The sequence below is a fragment of the Camelina sativa genome, chromosome 18 (assembly GCF_030686135.1).
Source record: "Camelina sativa cultivar CO46 ecotype springtype chromosome 18, ASM3068613v1".
Taxonomy (NCBI): Eukaryota; Viridiplantae; Streptophyta; class Magnoliopsida; order Brassicales; family Brassicaceae; genus Camelina; species Camelina sativa.
This window is the reverse complement of record NC_141897.1, coordinates 16920828-16945246: the sequence shown is the minus strand read 5'-3', so window position 1 is coordinate 16945246 and position 24419 is coordinate 16920828. Positions and strand designations below refer to the sequence as shown.

Here is a 24419-nt window from a genome sequence, read left to right as displayed (position 1 = left end):
ACGAGAATAACAGACGCATGGCAATACCTTAGCGAATCACATAACCTAAACTGGATCTTAATTGATCCTCGGTTATCCAGCTTAACCAACCAAACCCAAGAGAATTTATCTCTTACCAATCTCAGACTATATTCTTCAAAACTCCACCTTAGTCTCAGAACAAATTTACTTGGTGAATCTCCTTGTACCCAAACCCGGATACCTGCTTAACGTCCATCAGGACGAACTTAACTTCTAGTAACTCGAAGCATCTGCAATGCTTCCTGAAACTTAGCGACTGGTAAAACCTTAGTGAAGATGTCCGAAGGATTGTACTCTGTAGGAATCTTCACAACAGTAATCTCTCCGTTGTTAATGAGATCTCTAATAAAATGATACTTCACCGAGATGTGTTTGGTCCTCTCATGAAACACAACATTCTTAGCAAGTGCAATTGCACTTTGTGAATCACAGTAAACTACCACTGTATTCTGAGGGAAACCAAGCTCTTCTGCTAATCCCTTCAGCCAAACAGCCTCTTTTACCGCTCCTGACAAAGCAACATATTCAGGTTCTGTAGACGATTGAGCCACAACCTTCTGAAGAGACGACCTCCAACTCACTGCATTACCCCCTGCCGTGAAAACCATCCCGGAGGTTGATCTCCTATGATCAAGGTCAGCTGCATAGTCTGAATCACAATAACCTGTAATAGTAAAATCTCCTCTTCGATTGAAATTCAAACAAGTACCAACTGAACCTCGGATATACCTGAGAACCCACTTAACCGCAATCCAATGACCTTTTATAGGATTGCTCATGAACCTGCTTATCAACCCAACTGGATATGCTAAATCCGGCCTGGTGCCAAGCATAGCATACATGATACTTCATATTGCCCTCTGATACGAAACCTTCTTCATAAATGCAGCCTCCTTCTTTAACTCAGCTTCTGAAGCCGACTTCAAATTGAAATGAGCCCCCATCGGAGTATCTATAGACTTAGCTTGATCCATTCTGAAGTTGCTCAGTATCTTCATTAAATAACCCTCTTGAGAAATCTTCAAACTCCCAGTATCTCTATCTCTGATAATTTCCATACCCAGAATCTTCTTTGCCTCTCCAAGATCCTTCATCTCAAATTCTGATCTCAGCATAGCCTTAAGGTCCACAATCCGAGCTAGATCAGTAGAAGCCACCAGTATATCATCTACATAAAGCAAGAGATACAGATATACACCGTCTGGAAACCTTCTGAAATAAACGCAATAGTCATACTCACTCCGAGTAAACCCCTTCTGAACCATAAACTCATCAAATCTCTTGTTCCACTGTCTCAGAGCTTGCTTTAAACCATATAACGACTTCTTGAGTAAACAAACCTTCTCAGGATGTTTCTGATCAATGAAACCTTCAGGTTGCTCCATTAGAATGTACTCATCAAGATAACCGTGAAGAAAAGCAGTCTTCACGTCCAATTGATGCAGCTCCATGTTGAAGTAGACTACCGCAGACAGAATATATCTAATTGATACATGCTTCACAACTGGAGAAAAAATCTCTTGATAGTCAATACCCTCCTTTTGAGAAAACCCTCTCGCAACTAGCCTGGCCTTAAACCGAGGTTGTTCAACACCAGGAATCCCAGCCTTCCTTTTGAAAATCCATTTGCAGCTAATGACGCTATGTCCTGCGGGTTTATCGACCAGAACCCAAGTTCCATTTTTCTTCTTTGAATCCATTTCCTCATCAGCAGCTCCTAACCAACGCTCACTGTCAAGACTGTTCATAGCTTCCACAAAAGTAGAAGGTTTTGGACCTCCTCCATCCTCTGCTAAACAACACACATACGCTAACAAATCTTCTTCTTTTGTCCCCACATCATAATCTTGAAACCTGACAGGAGGATTGATCTGTCTTCTAGACCTGTCTCGAGCTAACTGATAACCACTGAGACTCCCAGAAGCATTCCCTTGATCTTCAGCTTCCTGAACTGATTGAGGATTGGAAGAAGATTGATCCTGAACAGAAGTGCTGGTAACGTCTTCACCTTGAACGACACGCATTGATTTCCTGTTGTTACCTGCAAAATCAAAACTGGAAACATCATCAGTACTAAAAGATATTTGTTCATTACTTGACTTAGCCGCTTTGTACATGACGACTTCTCTGAAAACCACATTCCTACTGACAATGCACTTCTGATCTTCCAAAAGCCAAACTTTGAACCCTTTAACTCCTTCTGGATAACCGGTAAAAATCCCTTTCTTAGCACGCGGCTCAAGTTTCCCCTCACTTGAGTGAACATACACTAAACAACCAAACCTCCTGAGACCACTTAACGACTGCATTGCTGAAGTCCACATCTCTTCAGAGACCTTGAAATCAATGGCAGATGATGGAGAACGATTTATCAGATAGACTGTTGTTGCCGCTGCTTCAGCCCAAAACCTTTAGCCAAGACCACTCTCACTCAACATACTTCGAACTTTGTTCATAATGGTTCGATTAAGTCTCTCTGCGACCCTGTTTTGCTGTGGAGTGTAAGTACAAGTTATGTGCCTCACGATGCCTTCATCTCTGCAGAAACTGTCGAACTGATGATTGCAGAATTCAAGACCATTATCAGTTCGAAGCCTTTTTATTTTTCTCTCAGATTGAGTTTCAACCATCTTCTTCCAGCTAACAAAGCTCTTGAAAGCTTCATCCTTGAATCGCAGAAAATAAACCCACACCTTCCGTGAAAAATCATCAGTAAAGGACATAAAGTACTGACACTTACCTAGACTCATTGGAACATTAGGAGAGCCCCAAAGATCTGAGTTAATGTAATCCAGTTTATACTGTGTAACATGTTGAGCCGGACCGAAACTGACCTTGTTAGTTTTTCCAATAACACAGTCCTCGCAGAAGCCTACCTCTGTTGATTCACAGTCTTCAAGACATCCCATTTTCCCTAACACTTGTAGACCTTTCTGACCAGTGTGTCCCAATCTGCTATGCTACAACACAGCTTTGTCATTTCCTTTAGTCTTCTCTATACCTCTTCTTGACTCGACAACACAAGCTTCTGAGATCCTTGCAACTCCCTGAAAAATGTAGAGAGACTGACGTCTCAATCCTTTCATGAAGACTGCGCCACTCTTTATAATCTTCAGGACTCCATTACCGCCTCCGAACTTGCAACCTTTAGCTTCAAGCATTCCAACCGAGACCAGATTCCTTGAGATATCAGGCATATATCTGACCTCATGGAGCACAAAGGTGGTTCCATCTGAATTTTGAAACATGACTGACCCGACTCCTTTGACTTCACAGTAGGTATTATTTGCCACTCGAACTTTACCATAAGATATCTCCTTAAGCTCGATGAAGACATCTCTTCTTGGCGTCATATGGAATGAACATCCAATATCCATTATCCATTCGTTTTGGGTGATTTCTCCCATAACCAGATTAACTTCAGATGCTACCAGACCAACAAGATCCTTTGCATCATCCTTGACCATAACTGCCTCACCGGTTCCATCAGACTGAACTCTAGACTTATTCCTCTCAATCCACTTGTAGCACTGTCTCTTGAAGTGTCCTTCCTTGCCACATATCCAGCAAACCTTTTTTCCATCCTTGGACTCAAACCTTGATCCACTCATATTGTTACCTTGACATGTTGGACTCATCGAACTCCTTGTGAATCCCTTCCCACGAACATACAACCCTTCACCATTCTGACTAGAAATACCAGAGTCATCACGAAGCTCGAGCTCTTTAGACTTTGCAGCACTGATAACATCTTCCATCTTGATTTCATCTCATCCGTACTTAAGTGTCTCTTTCAACATATCATACTTCTCTGGTAGAGAACTCAGAATCAAGATTGCTTGAACCTCATCTGGAACTTGAATCTGAAGGTTATTTAGATCCGATATCATCTTCAAGAACTCATCGATGTTGTCATCCAATGAATTTGAATCTCGCATCCTATAGTTGTAAACCTTGAGTTGTAGGTACACCCGAATTGGCAGAGAATTTACCAGATACAACCGTTCGAGCATTGACCATGCTTCAGCTCCAGTCGTACACTGATCAATCTTCCTTAGAACCTTATCGCCGACGTTTAGAAAAATAATATCTAACGCCTTCTCACACAGCTCCCTTCTTGACTTTTCATCTTCGATCCGTTTCTTCATATTCTCCGGATCTGCCTCTTCCGCCTCAGTCGGAGGAGCAATAGATTCTTGCTCCTTCAGAACTCCCTTGAGACCTAAAATCCTCAGGTGAGCCAGCATCCGTGTCTTCCAAAAGCAGAAGTCACCGGATCCGTCGAACACCGCCACCTTGAGCTTTGTATTCGTCATCCCTCTGAACAGATCTAACAGATGAATCCAAAACCTTGCTCTGATACCAATTTGTTAAGATCGGAAACAACTATCGAACAGATCTGAGCTGAGAGCGAGAAAGAAAAGAAGCAAAAGAACACACACGCGATTTAACGAGTTCGGTTAACCGATGTGGTTAACCTACGTCTCGCCGGAGTTTGATCTCCGAAATCCACTAATACTGCTCAAACCGAGCTTACCACGTCTGTTACAAGATCTCACCGATCTACACTATCTCTCTTTCTCTATCTCTTCTCTATCTCTATCTCTCTGTTACAACAACGAATGAAATCAGAGGAAGAAGAAGACACTAGATACAAAATAGGTATAACAACATTTCCCACGTATGAAGCGTGTAGAATAACCGAGATAAGTGAGAACGTGTGGCAATACCTTAGCAAATCACATAACCTAGACCGGATCTTAATCGATCCTCGGTTATCCAGCTTAACCAGCCAAACCCAAGAAAATTTATCTCTTACCAATCTCATACTATATTTTTCAACCCCCATGACCTGATTCCTAAAAGGTTAAAAAACACACACATAAATCATTGAACAACGGAAATTATGGTGAGCAATGGAAACGTTTCCGGCTCGTGTCGTGTTACGCAACTTTAATGAGCAATTGTCTAGATGTTTTGGTTGTAATTTTTGGTTCCTTTATAATAATTTCGTAAACGTGGTAATAACGGTTTAAATTAAATTTAAGAACCGGTTTGGAATTTAGTTAGACATTATAAGCTGTTAAAAGTTAACGTCCACACGGTTTGAGATTCAATTTCAAACTTGGTTTTGTTAATTAGGGATTGACATGTTTTATCATATGATTACTTTGTGTGGTTTTAGCTCCGATCTCCAAATTCGGTGGGGCTAGCTGTAGTCTATAGATCGTTTCTCTACTATGTTCTCGAAATTAAGAATACAAATTCCATCATCCCATGCTCAAATTATTAGGGAGCGAATCAAAATGAACGGAACAAACAAATTATGCAAAAATGTCATTCCTTGAAAGGAGAACAATATTTTTTTCTCCATACCGGATGCAAAAATTAAACATTTGTTTCTTACTCCGGATACGAGTAATAAGTTTAAACGATCCCACCAATTAATGTAAACAGTCATGATCTAGTAAATACAACAAAAAAAAAAGATATATACAGTACAAAAAATCCCTCGTGGTTGCTTGAAAATATTGGCTAGTGATTTTCTTCAAATTAGTAGACTAGTAGTTAAATAAAAGAAAAGTATCTGATAAAAGAAATATACCAATAAAAAAAGAAGAGAAAATGAATATATATCAAGTTATCCGCTGGTCAACCATTCGTAAACTCCCGCAAACGCACCCATTTTAAAATGCTAAATCAGTCATTTAAAACATTTAATAACGCTTGAAACTGCAACCATCCACTTCCGCAATCTCCTGCAACCGCAATCGCAAACGCTGCGGTTGAACCAATCAGGCCCTAAGTAAACAACACTTATTTGGTCTTTCTAAAAGATAACACAACAGTTATTTCGTCTTATATATAGTAACCAACTCATGTTAGGTCTGACTTTTAACGGGTTTTAAGTAATTTATATATTAGGTCTGATATGATTTCTAGTTCAACTGGTCCAGTTGACTGGTCTGATCTGCTTAAGAACACTGATAATTAACGAACGATATATATACATAGAGAAGAAGCATGATCAGATTGCACACCCAGCATGACTTCGATTAAGATCATAACCATCGAAATTGTATCGTAGCTCCATTATTGTTTTAATTAGGAAAAAAAAAAAAGATTACCTTTCTGTATCATTTTATATAATATTTTCGAAAACAAAAATTTAGTTTCAAATTGACTAATATTTTCACCATCTTATGCAAATTTTCAACTGTTTCAGTTATAGTGATCATTTGTATTCTGTCCCGAGAGCATTAGAGATGCTAATGTAAATGGAGAAACTGCTTTACGCATCACGGTTATGAATGATAGATACGAAAAGCTAAAATTTATAAGAGGTTGGATGCAAAGAATACGCGACAATGATGCTTTGTCCACCGAGATTCATGTCCTGAACATACGTGATCGTGAAGGCAACACGGCCTTAAACCTAGCCGCATACAAGAATAATCACCAGGCATGTTCTTACCCTTCTTTATGTTTTATATTACCCTCCTTTTTAAATTCACAAATCCTCGTTCTTTAAATCAGTTAGTGTTCGAGTGACGAGTTGTCGCTTAAATTGTTTTTGTTATTGCTAATAGTTGTCGTGTGTATACAGGCAGTGAAACAGTTGTTGAAACGCATGTCACTGAACCGGAACATCAGGAATAAGAGTGGCATGACGGCCCTTGATGTCTTAAGAGCCAATGGACCTCACATGAACAGAGATACAGAGAAAACTCTACAAAAGGCGGGTGGTAAGAGCGCGGCTTCTCTATCCAAAGTTGAGACCATCTCTGTTTTCCTTAGGCAACCTGCCAATTTTTATGAATATTGCTCTACGGGAATGGCACGTTTTAGGAGTCGTATGTCAGATGGAGTACGGAACGCTCTTCTAGTTATTACAGCTCTGATAATCACAGCTACTTATCAGACCGCGGTCCAGCCAGAAGATGAAGCTAAACAAGGAAAACCTCCGGATAACCTCATATTAAAGCCTGTGCTACTATGGGGTTTCAATACTATAGCCTTTTTCTCAGCTATGGCCTTGACATTTATACTCTTACCAGTTGGTAGAGCATATACTTGGTGGTATATCTTCATTTCCGTACCTCTCATCTGTTGTTATGCAATTTCTGTGTACCTTAAGGTCAATTATGAACCAGTATTCCTGTTGATGTATTTGATTGTCATATTCGGACTACTCATTTATCTACTTGTATGACAATTTTATAGGAAGCGCACTACAAAGAAGAAGGTACCGAAACCCAAAAGTGAGTTGATTTCTCAAGGCTTCAAGACCATGGTTTAACCATTTTAATCGCTAATCTATTAGTTGCTCCCTGTAAAAGCGTGATTGTTATGTAAACATATTCAATAGCCTTGTACACACTCATTTTGTAAAAATACTCTTAAAGATCATATCTTTTGAATAAAGTACTTCAACCTAAGCTTACTCAGTGAAGCAAAACGGTGTTTATAGGTAGAAATTTTATACTTTACCATAACAGGGATTCAATACATCCATCAAAATGCATAGGTCTATTAGTCTATATATTAATAGTGCAACGAAGAAGAAAGAAGTGAGATACTAAGATGCGGCCACTGCAACTTGGGTGGTTTCTTTATCCTTTGCCTCCTTAAGTTGCTTCCACTTCTCAATGGTGTCGATAACCTCCCCTGTTTTGATAAGATATCTTACCTTCTGTCCATCTTCAAGGACCTTGTGACCCACCCGGCTTACTACTTCCTTTTCTTTTGAATACAACATCACATTTGAGCTGTGGATAGGCGCTTCTATCTGGAAATCATAATACATATTGCACAATTTTTCAATCATCATTCGAATCTGGCCAAAGGCAGTAAAGGAATCTACAAACATCAAGTAATTTGAGTGGACTGACCTTAACAATTTGACCAGGTTCTCCCTCTTCTCGGCTCTTCATGTGTTTTGTTTTGAGGTTCACATCTTTGATCACTACGGTGCTGTTGTGAGTGAAGATCTTAGTAACCTCTCCAACTTTACCCTTATCACGTCCAGATATGACTTTGACCGTATCTCCAAACTTGACATGCATTTTGTGCAGAACCGGAAGACTGTTTGGTTTGCATTCTTTTCGTTCCCAACGCTTGAGCTGTAAGGCAAAAACCACACATAAAAATCATTTTGAACAACAACTCATCTTCCAAACCTCATTGTTTCAAAAAGAAACTGCCAACAGTAATGGTTCAAAGCTAGTATATTAAGGAATAATGCAGAGTGATAAGTAACGAGTATAATGTAATGGATATGTAAACTAACCTTTGCAAGAACAAGACATGGGTTCTCGGCGGGCTTGACCTACGAAACGATGAGCAGAGTAATAAGGAACCATCCGATAGCAGGCATTTTGAGTTTAGTAAGAAAAAGCGCAAAACCGTTCTTTTGACTCAATAAAACTCACACAACCAAATGAACAAGAGAACCACTATACTCAATAAACAAGTGAGCTATGTCCATATAGATTCCAAACAAATCACAAGTCAATCAGTCCTGAAGAGCATAAGAAGCTCTTGACATTTAACTGCTCATAAACTTCATCTCAATTCAATAGTAACACTAAAAGATAGACAATGCACAAACTTTTATACCTCAGTAACTTTTAAAACGAGCAACACAGATTCAATTTTATCAAAATTTTAACTCGTTGCTGGGATATTTGTTGAAATGGGTTTTGGGTATCAAAAGCGAACAAAATGAACCTAATTTACAAAAGCTTGAAAGAGATAAGGAAAACCTAATTCGAAAGATTAGAATCAGAAACCGATTTTTTTTAAAAGACTACCGGAGAAGCGACGGAGAGGGAGGTTGGGGAAATTAGACGCTGACCAAGGAAGGAAGAGCTAGGGGATAGAGAAAGAGAAGTGAAAGAGCTCTGAAGAGCAGACATGGTTGCCATTTTTTTTACTCGCTCTGCAACTTCCCCACTGGCTAAAGTGGCTAAACTGTTGTTGTTGTTTCTTCTTCTTCTTCTTCTTCTTCTTCTTCGTCCTATCCGTTCCACCGATGACGATAAAAACTTGGATAACGAATTAAAACGACAGCGTATTCACAGGTGTAATTAATGGGCTGGGCTATTTCGATTGGGCCTTGAGTCATATATTTTAGAAAACGTGGATACTCGTTGTTTCAACAGTGAATAACAAAAGAATATTATATATTTTTTAATTCACAAAAAGAAAAAAGATATAGACAACCTAGTACACCATACATCATTATAATAATTTCTCCTAACGTCTAAAAAAACTCCAAAATTGAAAAAAAAAATTAGAAACAAATCACATTTGAAAAGTTAATAATAAAAAAAAAATGATACTTTCTTTTTTCTTGTTTTATAAAAAAATTACAAGTCTTCAGCTATACTACTGTCCACGGAATTATCCCTCCGGTGTTTTTCCGATCGTAATGATCCGTGTGCGGTTAGCTCACCTTCTGACTCCTCCACCACCGGAGGAGGAGGAGGAGGAGGAGAACTCTTCTGTCGTTTTCTGCAATTTCTCACCTTAATGACACGAGTCAAGACCTGAACAATGTCCCTCATGTTGGGACGTTTTCTAGGTGCACGAGAGATGCATTTATATGCAAAAGCAGCAACTTCATTCACTTCTTGTAAGTCAAATCTCCCGTCTAGTCTTGAATCCACTATCTCTTCCCACCCAACTTTTTCCTCTGCATTCATAGCCGCCTGTTCATCAACAAACACAAGGTTTTGAGTCTTTTTTATACATAAAGATTGGAGGATTTTGAGATGGTTTTTTGTTTTATGTAATATTACCAGCTCAACCAATTCCATTAGACCTTGTTGAGGGTTTCTTCCAGCTATAAGTTCGAATAGCAAAACACCAAAGCCATAAACATCACTTTTCTTGGTGAATGTTCTTGTGGAAATGTACTCTGGATCGAGATAACCAAATGTTCCTCGGATGTTGTTAGCAGCATGTTTGTCTACCATTTCTTCTCTAGATAGTCCAAAGTCTGCAACCTGTAGTAAGAGACAATTCACCAATGAGAAACTTGAGGTGGTTAAATAAACTGTGATCTCAAGGACGAAAGAAGATATATGTACCCGAGCTCTCATGGATTGATCCAACAATATGTTGGAAGACTTAATATCTCTGTGGATTACAGGAGGAACAGCCTGGAAAAATAAAAGCGAACATGAGTTTTGAAGTTGTGTTTTCCAAGAGAGGTGCATTAAAATGATGGATGGTTTTAGCATGTTAGCTTACCCCATCGTGAAGATACTCTAGACCGCGTGCTACGTCTAAAGCAATATATACTCTCAAATCCCAGCTAAGCGGTTCATGTTTTCCGCCTGTATCAAAGAAAGCATTTTAGTGTGTCTCAAATCTGTATGTAGGCTCATCAATTGGAGGGAGGAGTCTGAACCATCAATTTAATAAAATATGCAACAAACTAGTTAAACATTGGATTGACAATTCATTTAATGCCTAGCAGATTGTTAGAGTATGTAGAAATAGATTGTTGCTTACTGTATAAGTGAGAAGCTAAGCTTCCTTTACTCATGTAAACATATATAAGCATGTGCTGTCCTTTTTCAGCGCAATAGCCAACCAAGTTCACTAAATTACGGTGATGCAACCTTCCCAGTAACATAACCTGAAAAGAATAGGCAAGTGAATGAGTTTAGCAAGTAACTGAAGCAGATGGCAACTTATGGAAATCGTGTGTCTGCCTGATGTTAGATTTTACAAATGCATCATGTTTTTTTTTCAAAACTAGTTGTTCTATGGAAATGAGTATCATACAGAATCATCAGCTAGATGGCATAGATAGATCTTACCTCTGTCTGAAACTCTTTTTCACCCTGTTTAGAATCAGTGGCTAGAACTTTCACAGCAACAGTCTCACCGGTGGACATTTGAGCTTTATAAACAGGTCCAAATGCTCCTTGGCCTATCAAAGTTGTAAAGTTACAGGTTGCTTTCTGCAAATCCCTGAATCAGTCACCACCAAAGAACATATGTTAAAATTGGTATCAAAACCAAAAATGCAAGAATCTATCATATCCTCAAATACAAAAGCGTAACAATTTGGATATTCACAATACCAAATCCAACAATACACTCTAAAACATGATATAGATCTCAGCATTCCCCTCCTAGTAACCAAAGTAACTATAGGAAACTATCTATGAACCAGAGAATTGTATAGCATTTAAAGAACCAGGATCTTGTAGTCAGAGGAAGGAAGGAAGGAAGGAAGGAGAGAGCACAAACCTGTACGAATATTCCAAAATGCCAGAAGCAGAGATGACATTACTCTTTTTAGTAAAACCATCAAGCCAAAGAGACCTCCCAGCATTCTTGGAAGAAGATTTAACAGGAGAATCAGGACCAATGGTGGAATCAGACATGATAATACAAGAATCAGCACCATTCTCTCTGATAGGAACGCTAGCACTTCTGCTAGAGCCACCACCAGCACCACTATTCACAATCTGGGACTTTTTCCTATGGTACCTAAAGCAGAACAAAGCTGAAACAGCTAACACAACACCAATCACCAAACCAAGTGAGATCCCAACGATTAAACCAAATGATTCTCCTTCCATTGTCATATAATGTATCAAATCAATTCCCCCTTAATGCCTCAAGCTCCCCTCTGCCAAACAAAAAAAAAAAAAAAAAAAAGAATAATGGATCAGAGAGAGAGAGAGAGATTAAGGAATAGTTTAATAGTACTTATAGTAGTAGTAGCATAAAAATGAAGGACAGGACAACAACAACTCATTTTGCTCTCAAATTAAGAAAAGAAAAAAAAAAAAAAATAGGAAACGTTGACTATAAAAAAAAAAAAAAAACTCCTTGAACAAATACTAAAATGGATTTTGATTCATTCATCCAAAATTAAAAAAAAAAAAAAAAAAAATGTATCTTCATTCATGTATAAGTTAAGAATTAGCTCAGAGTTTAATTTCGAAAAAAAAAAATTCTCAAAATTTAAGCCAAAAATGCTAATTTGTTTTCTCGGGAAAATTTAGTAAAATCCAGCTCGAGAGTCGTGCAAAACTTTAGAAACGCCGTTTGAATAATAAACATTTCTTTAATTTCTCCTTTTTTTTTTTCCCCTAAATTTCGTTGTTTAATTTTTCAACTATTTCGTCTTCTTCTTCCTCAGCAACCAAAGAAGACTTTCCCAACAACAAAAATCCCCAGAATTAAAAATGAATCACACCTACTACTTCTACACACAACAACAATAAACTCGCTTTAAGATCCAGAGAAAAAAAAAAAGAAAAGGAGGATCGAACTTTACCAGTGCAGATGTGAAGGATTATAGAAAAAGTGGTGCATTTGTTACAGAGGGACACCGTTACTCTTAAGGAAGAGAAAACAAAAAATGTGGAGAGGATTTGGGTTTGCTTTGATTACAGAGAAAAGAATCCAAAGAGAGAGAGAGAGAGAGAGTGAGAAAGAGAGACAGAGAGGGGTTCTACTTCAAGCAAACGATTACAAACAAAACAAACAACAACAACAAAATTAAACTTTTTTTTTTTTTTCTTTTTGTTTTGTTTAATGTTGTGTGATGATGATGTGTAAAATTAAAAAGGTGAAGGAGAGAAGATTCAAATGTTTTTTTTGTTTTTAACTTTTTTTTTTTTACAAATGTAAATAACAACAACAACAACGTCTGCTTTTATAGTTAAAAATTGAAACGGAAAGCTTCTTTTCTTTTTCTTTTTTTCTTTTTTTTCTTTTTTATTTTAATTAAAAATGACAGTTACTCCTTCCTTTTAATTAAATTCTCACTAGATTTTGATTATTATACTTTTTTCAATTAAAGTAAAGAAGATTTTTTTTTTTAACATCTAAAGAATTTTTATTTATGTGATAATTTTTTATGTAGTTTGTTTTGAGGAAAAAAAATTATATCCGTGTCTGAGAAATAATATACAAAAAAATTACTGTGTTTTATAATAATAATCAGACAAATTTCGCACTTTGTTATATGTCTTTTTTATACAAAAAAAAAAAAGAAAAGAAGTAAATAAATCTTTATTTACTAAGTTTTGACCATTGACTAAACATATGAACATTACTATATAGTATTGTGAAAGAAATGTATAGAAAGAAAGAACAAAAAAAAGTACTAGTCAATCTTATATTTAAAGTTATTTAAGTTTTTATGAGATTTTAAATGATTTTGATGATTTTATGGAATTTGATATGATTTATTATAAAATTCTTTCAAATCTCTCAATTTTAAATATATTTTAAAATCATCTGTTCAATAATAGTGGATTATAAATTCTTTCAATTTAAAATATATTTTTAAATCATCTATTCAATAACAGTGGATTTTAATAGACTTTTAAAAATTCATGATTGAATAACATATGACTTGTAAATTTTACACAAATCACTTAAAATGTCAAGTTGAATGAATATACCCCTAAAATCCAAATCCACAAACTGTTTTGAATAACAATAGATTTTTAAGTAATTTTTTAAATCATCATTTCGATCACAGTAAATTTTTAAATCATCAGTTTAGTAATAGTAAATTTTAATAAATAAATTTTAAAAAATCATGATTAAATAACATAAAATTTATAAATTTTATACAAATCATTTAAAATGTCAAGTTGAATACATCCTCATATATATACTAATACTAAAACAAAAATAATCTATATAGAAAATAAAAGAAAAATTGTAAATTGTGTTTGTGTCGTGTGTCGTGTGCCGTGTGGGTTTAATGGGTCCCACGAATATGATTATACTTTAATTTATGATTGGATGATATTTATCGTTTAAAGATCGTAACTGTACATTCTTCTTCCTTATTAGTAGGGGACTTTTTCGTTTTCCGCGACGAATTTTCCTGGGTTTTTGATTACCTGCATCACGTTCTTTGTATCTTTCCGTGCACCATCTACTAAATAAAAAGCATGTTATCATTAGTATTAATTTATTATATAAAAATAAAAAAAATTATAGTCCCTTCATTTTAAAATATATGATGTTTTAGTTAAAACACGTATATTAAGAAATATTTATTTTTAAAAAGGTTAACCAATTGTAAACAAAAACTGTATAATAAAAAATATAAAATTAATCTAAAAGTTGCATAAAATTTGAAAACATTCTATATTATGAAACAAAAATATTTATCTAAACATCCTATATTATGAAACAGAGGGAGTATATAACTCGATTTCAATGTTTAAGTCACAAAAAATCATATATATGAAATTAGTTATACATATATATATTGATTATAGATGGAGAAGATATAAATTGAATAGATATATCAAGTTTAAATCAAGAATAATCGAGTAATTCCTAAAAAAAAAAAAAGAATGTGATCGAATTCAAAAATATATACAGCAAAGTCGAAATAACATATTTTTCTTCGATAATTATGGAAATAAACATCTTAAATATCGACTATCTCTTCGTATAGAAACAACTTCTTTGAAAACATCATCTAATCTCTGATAGTGACTGTGACAAATAAATCAAAAAACCTAAGCATTTATTTTGTACAGTGCGATCTATGGTGATGCTAGAATCTATATAGATACTGTATTATCCAAATATTGGATTTAGCTTTATCATTGGAGGTTAGTTAGTTAATAGGTGAGAAGATAAAATGCAGCGGAACTATTAAGTCTATGGCTAGTAAGCAAGCAGTTACATATATACATACACCTAACTCACCTAATGTCACATTCAATATTATTAGTTGGAGCTAATTTTCATCCCAATAAATTTAGAAAATAAATTTTCAAAGAAACTATAACTGCTATAGACAGAATAAGATTATGAAATTAATTTGAAAGGACATGAATTTATTGCCGATTTCTCACACTACCAATCTTATCCGTGTATTCGAAATTGAAACTAGTACGTTTAACTTGTTTTAGTTCTTCATCATGATGTGAACTTTACTTCGACATATATTTTGGAGACATTTATCGATTTACACGATAAACACTAACTCGACAATTTATTAGTACAATAAAAACCAAGATAAAATCCCGAGATTATGCCACAAGTAATTCTAATATACTTGGCCAAAAATATTCACCACAAGCACACGAAAGGAGAGAGACATTGTCATTTTCACACACAAAAAGATTTACGTAAAATGACATTTCTACTTACACTTCAATGATGCAATTTTAATAATTTAAAGATGTTTCTTTCTTATCTACGAATGTGAACTTTTTTACCCTAAACGGTGAAGAGCCGGAGTTGTATTTGTTCTTTTTACAAAACATGTTTGTTTTCTATTTTAAATTTAGTTTAAAAATAACCCCACATAACTAGTTTGAGCTAACTTTACAGTTTACTTGATGAAGAAATAACAAAGAAAATATTTCTTTATTTGTTAATGAGTATACTGAGAAACAACATGGTGTAAAATCGTTTCTCTTTGTATCAAATTAATGAATAAAATTTAGAGGTACTTAAAAGAATTACAAAAACTTTACGATATTCACTTCTTTATATTATACAGAGTGGCTTAAGCCAAAGCCAAGACAACCAAGAGAACACGTGAAGATCCTCCATGTTAATGTATTTAACCATTTTATCCATATATACAACATGTGTGAGAGAGGAAGATCATTTTAATAGATACACTAATCGGATATTGTTATTTTATCGACATTTTAGTGTTTTTTTTTTGCGTAGATCATATGTTATATTCACGTTGGCGGAGGAGAGAGTGGGGGCGCATCACAAGATACTATTATTTTTCCTCTTCTTTGTATATCTAATTATCTCTAGACCCTAAACTCCTCTTTCTTTTCCTTAGGGACGAGATTGAATTGAACGTTTTCCCAGCGAAAATTTATGTGTTTTTAATATAAAATTATGATCCAAAAACAAAAAGTATTAGGCTATTAGCTTATATATGGAGGTTTTATTGTTGGTTCTAAAAGAATTACATGGTGCACCTTGCATAGAAAGGGAAACAAAAAAAGAGAGTTAAATTATATTGGGACTATTGTGAAAAACAAATCATATATGGGACTTGGGAGGAAAAAATGAATTTGATAACTTGAGAGCAAATATTCCCCCAAAAGTTCAAAGTTTACTTGTTCCATGGTCGCATAATCATTAAGCAAGACATTTCCTCTCCACGTGCGCGGTATACAACCCCATGTTCTCATGTCTCCCATGTATAGAATGCATAGTCGTATATGTTTGTATTTTAAACATATACACAAATTAAAATTTGGAGATTTATTGATTATGAAACGAAAAGGTTAGCCTACTACATGTGTGAGGATGTGATTAAAGATGCAAAAAACGCGTTAGCGCCTTCTTTAGTGCACTAGTATAGTAAGTAGTAGTAATATATTAGGGTTTAAAAATTTTGAGATAATTAAGGTACAAGTCTGTTCTTTGATCATGCAATGAGACAATGATGCACTCACTAAAAGAATTAATTGGGCTTTGGCGGTTCGCCTTGTCCATGGCCACCAACAAAATCACTCAAGAAACTGTGTGACTCACAAATTCACAATTCAATCTTCAAAGCCCAACAAATATTACGTACCTTAATCAAACAAATTATTTGGATACATCTTCGTAATTACCAAACATTGAAAATGTAACTGAGATCTTGATACAGAAAATGTAAGTACAGTATCTTACAATTTTTGTAAAAAGGTGATTGTTAATCTCCTGTTTTTGACGAAGAAAGGTAGGTCAGCTAGTGAGATTTTTTTGGTTGATGTGCATGAGAGAGTTTCGAATACTTTTTCTCACAATACCAATATAAATTGACGTCACCTTATGAATACTAGCTACTTACTTTATGCTAAGATTTAATTTCTAACATTGGTGCATGCTTCATTTGTATGCAGATATAGAAAACCAATTCGTTAGGATAAACACTGTACACCTTTTCAAAACATTTCATAGAAAAGAAAAAAAGGTTTTTACTTGCATAAATATGAAAAAGTAAGAAATATAACTATATAAGATAAGTTATACTGTATCACTTATACTAGGGAGTAGCATGTTTTGTTTTCGGGTTTTAAAAAAAATATATCGTCGGCGTTCCGTTTCTGTTTTTGGTTGTATGTTCGGTTGATGCAGTACAGTACTCATACAAGTTGCATAGCCCAATTCAAACTCTGTTTTAATTTGCATAAGTTTAGATTTCGGTGGTAGTAATTATAATATCAAAGCAATATATACATTATAGTGCTACATCTTTCCATTAACAAATTTATTACTACTATACATAACATAATTACATATCATACACATAATAAACTTCATAAGAATCTTTTTAAAAAGATCAACTCAAAACATGAACGGAGTCGGTGAGAACGCCGGGATCACCGGTTCAAAAGCATTCCTCCTGCAAAACGCATATAACAAAAACTAAAACGTCAAGACATTTTTATTATATATGTACACTACCATTTTGTAGACATAAATTTTCATTATATCATTTCTGGTTACCTTGCCATTTACGACAACTTCTGTTTACTCAAAATAAAACAATAAACATACTGATGTTGACACCCCAACTATATCGAATCTTTATCCACAAAATATCATCTAATTAACTACCATCATTATCTACTCTTTATCTTCCCTCATCTCTTCATACTTATCTTTATGAATATTCTTAAGTTTAGTATCTTTTTTAATCATCATGGCTGAAGTTAAAACATTATCATAAATCTATATACCCTAACCATATATACTTAACACAAAAGTATCATGCAAACTTGATAGAGTAGTGTACCCGAAATCGTCACTACGGAAACGAACATGACCACCGCCCGATCGTGACGACGTGGCATCTCCGCCGTCGTTGCCTTCACTTTTCCGACGAACTTTCTTTTTCTCTTCGTCCTTTACCGATTTCTCCGTTATAGCCGGTTTGGTCTCCGATATAACGCTAAGTGACGGTCTCCACTCTGCTATCTGTCCAGGTTGACCAGCTACTCTAACACGTTTCCGCCGCCTTCGCCGTTTCATTAGCGTTTGCGTTTCTTCTGAAACCGAATCGTCTGCGGTTGCGGCGGTGGATTCTTGGAACTGCTGTGAACCGAAACAAGGCACGACTAGCTCCAACAAGAATTTCATATCCTACACGTCACCGCACCTGAATCACTTCTCTTTCTCTTTATAATTTTCTTGTTTTGCTAATTAAATCCTTTGGAGTTGGTTTATTAAAAAAAGGCGAATGGTTTGGAATGTTGCCAAGGTTAAGAAATTTTGGAGTGATGATACTCTTCTTAATGGAACAGAGGCAATTTATAGAAGGAACTTGAGCTCTTGTGTGACAAATCACTTCATTACGTGGACATAGTTTTGTTAAATTATTACGAAACTACCCTTGATGGTTCTTATCTTTAACCGGAATTGGTTTGATAGTTGGTTTACGTTGAATTGAGAAATGGGTTAAAGGCTAATTATTGACACTGTAGTAAAACATAGTTTTGGTTTATCAATCGTTTCAGTTGGTATAGTCGTATACTCGTATTCATAATTTATCTTGTGATCTCTAAAGTCTAGTTCATGTTGGGTCTAATATATAAAAGAAAGCATGATTCGATTTGTGGTATAGAATAATAGAGACCCGTTTTACAGATTAAAACAAAAAAAATATCTAAACCTGAACTCATGGAAACATTTTAGAGTGATTTGTTTCTGAAGTAGGATCATTTTATTTGGTCGACGTGAAATCATTTTTGTTTCCGAACTTGTTGTATTCTTAGTATACAACAAATGCATTTTGCTTTCACTTGAAAATAATTTTGGACCGCTTTTATTATATTCAGAAGTAAATTAATTTTTGATTGCTATAGGTTCGCATACCGTGTTGTGATATATAACGTTTCTTTAATTTGAAAAACAAAAAAATCTTACGTAATTGTCAGTTTGAGATTGGTTTTGGTGGATTTCGGTTTGGTTTTTTTTTGGGTTAGCCTCGAGAGAGAAGTTAAACCAACTAAAAACTAAATTAAACGTTACTATGAATTTTATGTAATCGTTTTTTTTTTTTGGATCGATTTAGCTTAGAAATTTAGTTTTACCATTGATTTGTTAGTCTTTTGACTCTTTTCTAAAATGAGATTAATCCGGTTCAAATCGCGTGAAATGGGTACATGGTGAGTTGGTGACTTTTTAATATTTTTGATGTATATATTAACTAACTAAAATCATTCACATCCATTACCATTATCATATATTGTTTCCTTTGATCGGGGTCTTCCACATAGTTTCAAGTACGTAAATACACTAGTCCTTTATCCAAAAAAAAAAAAAAAGGTACGTAATACGGTAATAGTATATCATGATATGATGACATGATGTTACTTATATCTGCATGTGCTTATCATACGTGGCAATGAGAAAACCCTATGATAAATGTATATGATAAGAAGTAAGAACGTAAATACAAACTCCTGTAGATAAGAACTATAATAAATAAAATCAGTTCAGACTCATATCTCCTAACGGTACAGAAAACGAAATGGTCCAACTTCATAATACATGTGTTACTAATTCATGATACAAAAACAGTTTCATTATATATAAACCATAATTCAATTCAACCACAGAGAACGACTCGTCTTAGATGCTGTCACATTTGAAAGGAATCACACATGCGGCGCAACAAAAACGACGATGACTCATCTTGCTCTCATTTTCTCAATAATACCACGACTTTATAGATTATATATGAATAATGGAGGTTACTCAGTTAGTTATGTTGCTACTTGCTAGGTGTCAATGTGCCAATGTAACCATAAGATATATTGATCGAATTCTGATTTGAATCTAATCCTAACCCACACGATTAGAACGAGAGGACACACGTGAGTTTATCGAATTTTTTTAGGATACAATGTGTGGCTAGGATTACATCTCAGCTTAATTAGTTTAACGAGAAATAACAAGAAAGCAAAGAACTGATACGATTATCGTCAGTTGAAAAGAACTTGATTAGAAACGTTATCCGATTAGATACAATCCTACTTGATTAGTTTATGCAGTTACGTACATTTGACTTGTGCCCACTCATCGAACTTGGAAACAAAGAAACATTTGTACACGTTTACGTCGACATTTCTAATTACTAGCTAACTTTTCATTGCCTCCAAGGAAGTGATCACAATAAAAACAGCAAAACGTATCACTATTACCATTATAAGCCAAGTACATTCCAAAAATGGGTATCTTTTAATTTAAATTTGGAGTGATAAATGATGAGTTGTAAAATGGAATTGGTTGCATGAGAAAGAGGGAATTGTCTCACCAAACGTAATTGGACAGCGAAGGAATGTTATAGTATGAACGGTATCTCCTTTGCATATTTTGTTTCCGTTTTTGTCATATAACATTTATTGCTTAAATTTATGTAAGCCATTAGTATTTTTTGATATTTCTTTTTGTTTTTGTGCAGTCCACATGTTATATAACAATGTTCGTGTAAATTCTAGACAGCTCCACGTGAAATTGTGAGAACTCAATGTTGTTTTGCATGGTGTGGCCCTATGACTCGTTACCATTTGTTATAATCATCACTTTCAATGTTAAGTGGTTGCATCTAAACGAAAATTGTGAGTTAGTGATTGGCTAATGGCTACGGACCCATTGGGTTTTATGAAAACGATCAATTAGCATATGTAACTACATTTCAAGATATTGTGGTAACCCAAAATCAACAAAACTGAACCGGCTGTCTTAGTTTTTCAATCTCATCTTAAGCCGACATACAAAATCAATCATGTAAACAAAAGAAACAAGTAAAACGACAACGTTTTAAATCTTTGTGTCTTAGCCGTATAAGCGAACTACTCGTATCATCCTCTTTAAAGAGCCCATTACACTTAACATTGTCTTGTAAATGACAGTTTTTGGTTATTACTCATAAATATTAATTTCGAGTTTCTCAACTTCCAGAGTAATAACAAGCCACTTAGACAACAGTTTGATCACAGAAGAAGATAGAATGAAGGATAAATATGAATATGAAGATTCATAAGAATCGAACAAAGCTGTCTCTCTAACGGTTACCATAATATGGAGGACGAGACATGTTGTTCTGAGGTTGATATGACGGCATTTGTTCTCTTGGTCTTGCATACTCTGCGAATATGACCCAACCGTCAAGAAACTGCAGAGAAGCAACAGAGAGGAGATTAGCCATTTGGTATTTGTTAGCGTAAAGTCTCTTAAATAGATTTTGGTTTGGTAATCGAGAAATGGATATTAGAAAGAGATAGTACCTTCCCATCCATTCCAGCTATGCCTTTTGCCGAATCTTCTAAGGTGGTGTATCTAACAAATCCAAACCCTTTGGAATATCCTGATACTCTGTCTGTGACAACCTTAGCTACAAAAAGCCAATTTGAGAGAAAGTAATCGTTACAGTTAGTTATCTTCACGATTTAGTTTAATACACATAAAGTGCCACAATACGAAACGCACCATCAGCAACTTCTCCAAACTGAGCAAAAGCTGTCCTAAGCCCTTCAGAAGTAGTGCGCTTACTAAGCCCTGAAAATATCCAAGTGGCACAAATATAGTCCTTTAGATATATACTTTTCAACTTCATATATAAGTAACATGATACAAAAACACTTCAGGAAACGTAGACACAGAATCTAAACTAAATAGGACTTAGATGGCTTACGAAAAGATAGTAATCAGACTTAACATGTTATGTATTAGATGTGCTATATACATAAGTCTATGATACACTATTGACCAAACTTTCAGTTATTATGACCATGACCAAAGTGAGAAACAGAGGTTGCTCCAAAGCCCAATAGTAAGTAGCAAGTTAAAACTGATTGACACTATAAAGAAATTTACGAAACACAGAAGCCTTGAAACACAATGAAAGACCAAGCTCTCTTGCACTTCATTCTTAAGCTAAGCAATTACACATTTTCAGGAAATGAGGATCAGTAAAGAATAATTGAGAAACCACACCAAACTATATCACTCGTTGCAAAATACATATATAAATCTAAGACACAGCTTCATTTCTCAAACACATATATCTCCAAATCAATTCTAATCAAATGTTCAAAATTACTTATAATTTTGGGTTTCCCACAGGAATGAATAGTCTAACTCTCAATTCAAAAGGAGTGATCTTTAAAACCACCCAAATCCCAAAAACTCACATAGACTCGACCAAACGATAAACCACTAAAAACCCAGAAATGAATGAATTGAGAGATAAAAAGGGTTTTTAAAATCACCGGAGACGAAGAGGTTGGTGCTAGGTTCAGCCTGAGGGCGAGCAGGTGTTTGGGTTTCAGCTTGTGGAGATAAAAAAGAGAACTTTGAAGCGTTTGAACAGAAGAGCTGTCTCAAACCAACCGGAGACGAAGCAACTTCCGTCACCGCTCTTGATATCGCTGGAAGTCTCATAGCCATCGCCATAGATTCAATTGAGTGATTCTTTCTTCGGGATTTTAAGGAAAAAGGTTTCAACTTTAAAAGGCTAAAACCCTAAAATCAAAAGCAGAGATCTATTGATTTGGATTATTTTGAGAAGAAGCAAAGGGTTTATGCGAAAATGATGACCTAAACAAAAGTAGACATAAGTTAAATTTACGGATATACCCCTGTATTTAATTCAAAGTTTTTTTTTTTCTCTAAACCTAAAGGTTGATAAGAACTACATCAAAATGACACTGAAAAAAAAAGGATAAATGTTACTAATGTCAAAAAAAAAGTAGTAGGATAAATTTTAGTTTCTCATAAAGGATACAATTGTAATCACCAAATTAATACTATAAATTTAATTTATTTTTTAAAAATAAATATTAGTTTTCAAAAATTTAGCTCATTTTCCTGAGTTAATATAGACGATATTTCATTTTAACTGCTAACCAATCAAAATTAAAAAAAAAACAGAAATTTGATATATAATTATACCAGATTAATTTGGTTTTTAAATTTCTACTTGGAATATTTTGTTAAGATTTAAATGTATGAAATTTTCTATCATCTTGATCTCATTTTAAAAATCTATTAAATTATCATATACTGTAATACTTATAATTAATAAATATAAAATTTTATGCATATGTTTTGATTTAATTTTTTTAAACACATATTAATATTCTGTTTCCTCATTCACCATATTAGATTATATTTATTCATTATCTCCCTTTTTTAGTTTATTATTTTCAGCTTTTTTGCGTCTATTAATCACATGCAATTCCAAGTACATAATACAGATTCTATGATTGCATTCAACATTCATGCAAATTATGCTAATTTATCTCACCTATAGAACTAGATTTGATGTTTCTAAGAGAAAATACATATTCAAAACCCAAACCACTAATTTATACTTTGACTTGGGATATATGGCAAAGTGTACAGATTTCACAAAATGATGGTAGAACAGCCAAGACTAACATAATGTTTTCTTTGATATTTAGGATATATTTAGATTTTTTATAGTTATTGTATTTAAAAGATTTTGTTAAGATATCAAATTATAAATTTTCTCTTATTATTATTTAACCTAATTTTTAAATTATCATATTATACCGTAAGAATTCGAGTCAAAGCATTTTGTCTCACCAGAGTCAACAATTATTTAAATAAAAAATCATTTCCATCAAAAATACATGGAGTGAAATCGGACATCTTTATCAGCATTATTATGCTTTATTCCTAGATGATTATGCTGACTCGAAATTTTCCCTTACTTTGTTTATTCAAAACTGCAATTAAATTTATAATCTATATATTGGTGTTAAAAAATAAAATCATACGCATTGGAAGAATAAAAAGTTTATGTCATCTTTGGAAAGCGATGAAATGTTGCTTTTAACACTAATGGTACTAATAATGATATTTGAGTCATTTTGTTAAAAAAAATGGTTGGTTGTACAAAAATATCACAATTTTCCCTGATCTAAAACTACATGCAAATACATATCCTAGGTGGCAATCTTAAAGATTGAAAAAAATCTACTTCTAACATTCAAAAATCTAAAACTGCATGCAATTTTTTTTTTTTTTGTAAAACCAAGTTTTTTGAATACATAAAGCTTTCCAAAAACATATGTAAATAAAATCTCAACTTAAATTAATCAACTTTACGTATATCTAACTTCCACTATCACCCTCTTTTAGGTAAGTTCCTTTAGTTTAATATTTTTCTCAATTATGTAGTTAGATCCACTATTTCTTTAAATTAACAAATCTATTATTCTTTTTTTTTGCAACACAAATCTATTATTCTCTTTTTACATTTTTGTACCCAAATTCAAGCAGTCACTCAGAAATACATGTATTTATACTCTCAACAGCAAAAAGACAACACTCAAAACTCAAAAAACCATTCAGAATCAATGCATGTATGTTTTATTAATCATATATTGACC

The 24419-nt window shown here is 34.4% G+C and overlaps 4 protein-coding genes and 1 pseudogene across 4 annotated transcripts; 1 reads left to right on the top strand and 4 right to left on the bottom strand.

The window, feature by feature from the left end:
• Positions 1-6262: 6262 nt before the first annotated feature.
• Positions 6263-7321, top strand: LOC104763456 (ankyrin repeat-containing protein BDA1 pseudogene; annotated as a pseudogene).
• A 164-nt stretch (positions 7322-7485) lies between these two features.
• LOC104761478 (large ribosomal subunit protein uL24c) lies at positions 7486-9112 on the bottom strand. The gene is made up of 4 exons (XM_010484565.2): positions 8835-9112; positions 8312-8350; positions 7914-8144; positions 7486-7810 (listed from the first exon to the last, which is right to left on the bottom strand). Exons 1-4 carry the CDS (start codon positions 8946-8948, stop codon positions 7601-7603), a joined length of 594 nt encoding a protein of 197 aa, XP_010482867.1. The 5' UTR covers positions 8949-9112; the 3' UTR covers positions 7486-7600.
• Positions 9113-9189: 77 nt separating this feature from the next.
• On the bottom strand, positions 9190-12682 carry LOC104761477 (calcium/calmodulin-regulated receptor-like kinase 1). Its single transcript, XM_087499247.1, has 8 exons — positions 12329-12682; positions 11290-11674; positions 10854-11007; positions 10543-10669; positions 10279-10364; positions 10116-10187; positions 9825-10031; positions 9190-9734 (listed from the first exon to the last, which is right to left on the bottom strand). Exons 2-8 carry the CDS (start codon positions 11628-11630, stop codon positions 9393-9395), a joined length of 1329 nt encoding a protein of 442 aa, XP_087355373.1. The 5' UTR covers positions 11631-11674; positions 12329-12682; the 3' UTR covers positions 9190-9392.
• A 4511-nt stretch (positions 12683-17193) lies between these two features.
• On the bottom strand, positions 17194-18329 carry LOC104761476 (uncharacterized). Its single transcript, XM_010484563.3, has 2 exons — positions 17792-18329; positions 17194-17398 (listed from the first exon to the last, which is right to left on the bottom strand). The coding sequence occupies exons 1-2, from the start codon at positions 18133-18135 to the stop codon at positions 17341-17343; spliced, it is 402 nt and encodes a 133-aa protein (XP_010482865.2). The 5' UTR covers positions 18136-18329; the 3' UTR covers positions 17194-17340.
• A 2565-nt stretch (positions 18330-20894) lies between these two features.
• LOC104761475 (organelle RRM domain-containing protein 2, mitochondrial) lies at positions 20895-22591 on the bottom strand. Its single transcript, XM_010484561.3, has 4 exons — positions 22272-22591; positions 21490-21558; positions 21288-21394; positions 20895-21175 (listed from the first exon to the last, which is right to left on the bottom strand). The coding sequence occupies exons 1-4, from the start codon at positions 22453-22455 to the stop codon at positions 21065-21067; spliced, it is 471 nt and encodes a 156-aa protein (XP_010482863.1). The 5' UTR covers positions 22456-22591; the 3' UTR covers positions 20895-21064.
• Positions 22592-24419: the final 1828 nt, after the last annotated feature.